The following is a 1,932-nucleotide window of genomic DNA, read 5'->3' on the forward strand; positions in this document are numbered from 1 at the left end:
AGGATGTTTGATAACTTTAGTCCCGGGCCAGGGCGATAACGTTGCTGGTTACAATGACCTAGATGGAAATCTTGTCTTGCTAAGTAAAGACACAGTTAATATATGGACTATCCATACATTACAACAATAGAAGGTGAGTCTATGATCTTATATGGGAAAGGAAGATGATCTTGTAGCTCTGGAGACAACACAGGATGTTTTATTAGCAGTTTTTCATAGTCAACAGCACATAGATGAGAAACTCTTTGTAGTTGAAAGCTACCTGTTGCTTTAGATAAGAGTTCCCAGCTAAAATGGTTAATCTTTCTGTGGAACCCTCAGCTTTGTCTGCTGAGTCTGTCAATTAGTGAGTTCTTTTGTTTTATCTCTGAGTCTGTGTTTTGTGGTGAATGTGCTGACCTGACTTTCCTAGTGTGAATTTCGGCTGTAGCTTTAACAAGGGCTAGCCTTAAACTAACTTAGTCTACATATGCTTCTAATGCTAATTTGGTTTATACTAACTTAATCTATATGTTAATTTTGGCTTAAAAACAGACAGGTGGGGGAGTCTTAAACTTCCTGATCCTCCTGTCAGTCTTAGGGAACCACATTCCTACAAGATCACTAATTGGCTTTATTGCAATGGTTGGTATATCTTACTCTTGCGAGATACCGTAATAACAGTAAAACTCACGGCAGAGAAATGAACTATAGGCCAGTAAAATGACACAAGGAGAGTTAGTAAGCCGCTGGCCTGGTCTTGCCGTTTCTTCCCAGCCTCTTGACCAGCTTGTGTTGTCTGCATGGCCCCGTCAGCCAGCATCTTGATAACATGCTTTATCAATAGAAAGTAGACGCTTATCTGAGGAGCAGAACCATATCTGCACTGCAGCTTGATGAGCACATTTCTCTGTTTAGACATGCGTGCTTATGGGAGCTGGGAGAGGGGACGTAAACCGGTCAGTGTAGAAACGTCCTCAGTTAAGTGTGGTCAGCTCATCTGGGCCCCTCAGGCCTTGATGAATGGGAGTAGTGTTAAAGGTAGAGAAAATGTTCTCATATGACATAGAGAACATAGTGGGCCAGCCTGTGGTGGCCTGGTGGTTAAGGCAGCTGGATCGCATGTGACCAGATCTGTGGTTCAAGTCCCATACCTGGCCAGTTGAAAAACATGCCAGGCATTTGTGGTGGGTGCCCAGAGTCCCAGAGGGGGAGGAATGGAGGAGAAGGGATTGCAGTGTGACCTAGCCCGTGGTAGCGGTGCCATCTTGCTTTCTCTGTCTCTTTTTTCTCTGGTCAGCATGTGTACCCTCTGGCAACTTAAGGAACGAACAAAAACAGATTATCGCTCTGTGTGTGTGAGAGACATTCTAATGTACAGGTCTAGGTGGATCGTGCGCATTCACCCTGTCTGCGCTACCCTTCCCTTCCCCTGTCGTCATGGCAGTGCCGTCATGTAGCCTCTGTCCACTGCCTGTCCTCACTGTAATGGCGCCCTCATCAGGCGGGGGCATCTGGTCTGGCTTGTTGCCCTTTCGCCAGTACTTGCCTCATGGCAGGCATTAACGCTTTCCTTTTTCTTTTTTCCTTTTTCCAGACATTAAATCTTTGATTAGTGAACAAATTATCACTTTTATATGCTTTTGACTGCTCATAAAGTTCCTATGTTTAAGAATGGGAGGAGATCTTACTATACAGCAGATTATTCATTGAAGTTCTATCTTAACATAATGACACATAAAATGATCATAGCGAAAATGAGTCGACCCCACTTGAGCTCATGGTGGGTATCAGGTACTTTCAATGAAAAGAAAGTAGTTGACTTACTTTTGTCTCCCATTCCCAGGTTCTCCGTGGAGGAGCCAGTCAGCGCCCTTTGACCCCAAATCAGAACCAGCAGGGACAGCAAACAGATCCACTAGTGGCAGGGGCAGCCGGGAACTCTGCCCCTTC

The 1,932-nt window shown here is 44.9% G+C and overlaps 1 protein-coding gene across 1 annotated transcript in view; it reads left to right on the forward strand.

Moving 5' to 3' along the window:
- The window catches only part of PUM1 (pumilio RNA binding family member 1), a 151,749-nt gene that overhangs the window by 107,626 nt on the left and 42,191 nt on the right, over positions 1 to 1,932 (forward strand). Inside the window, 1 exon segment of the mRNA XM_027775558.1 lies at positions 1,826 to 1,907. Within this exon segment, the coding sequence (XP_027631359.1) occupies positions 1,826 to 1,907 (82 nt within the window).

This window comes from Tupaia chinensis, unplaced genomic scaffold (genome assembly GCF_000334495.1).
Source record: "Tupaia chinensis unplaced genomic scaffold, TupChi_1.0 Scaffold000573_1, whole genome shotgun sequence".
In the NCBI taxonomy this organism is placed as follows: domain Eukaryota; kingdom Metazoa; phylum Chordata; class Mammalia; order Scandentia; family Tupaiidae; genus Tupaia; species Tupaia belangeri.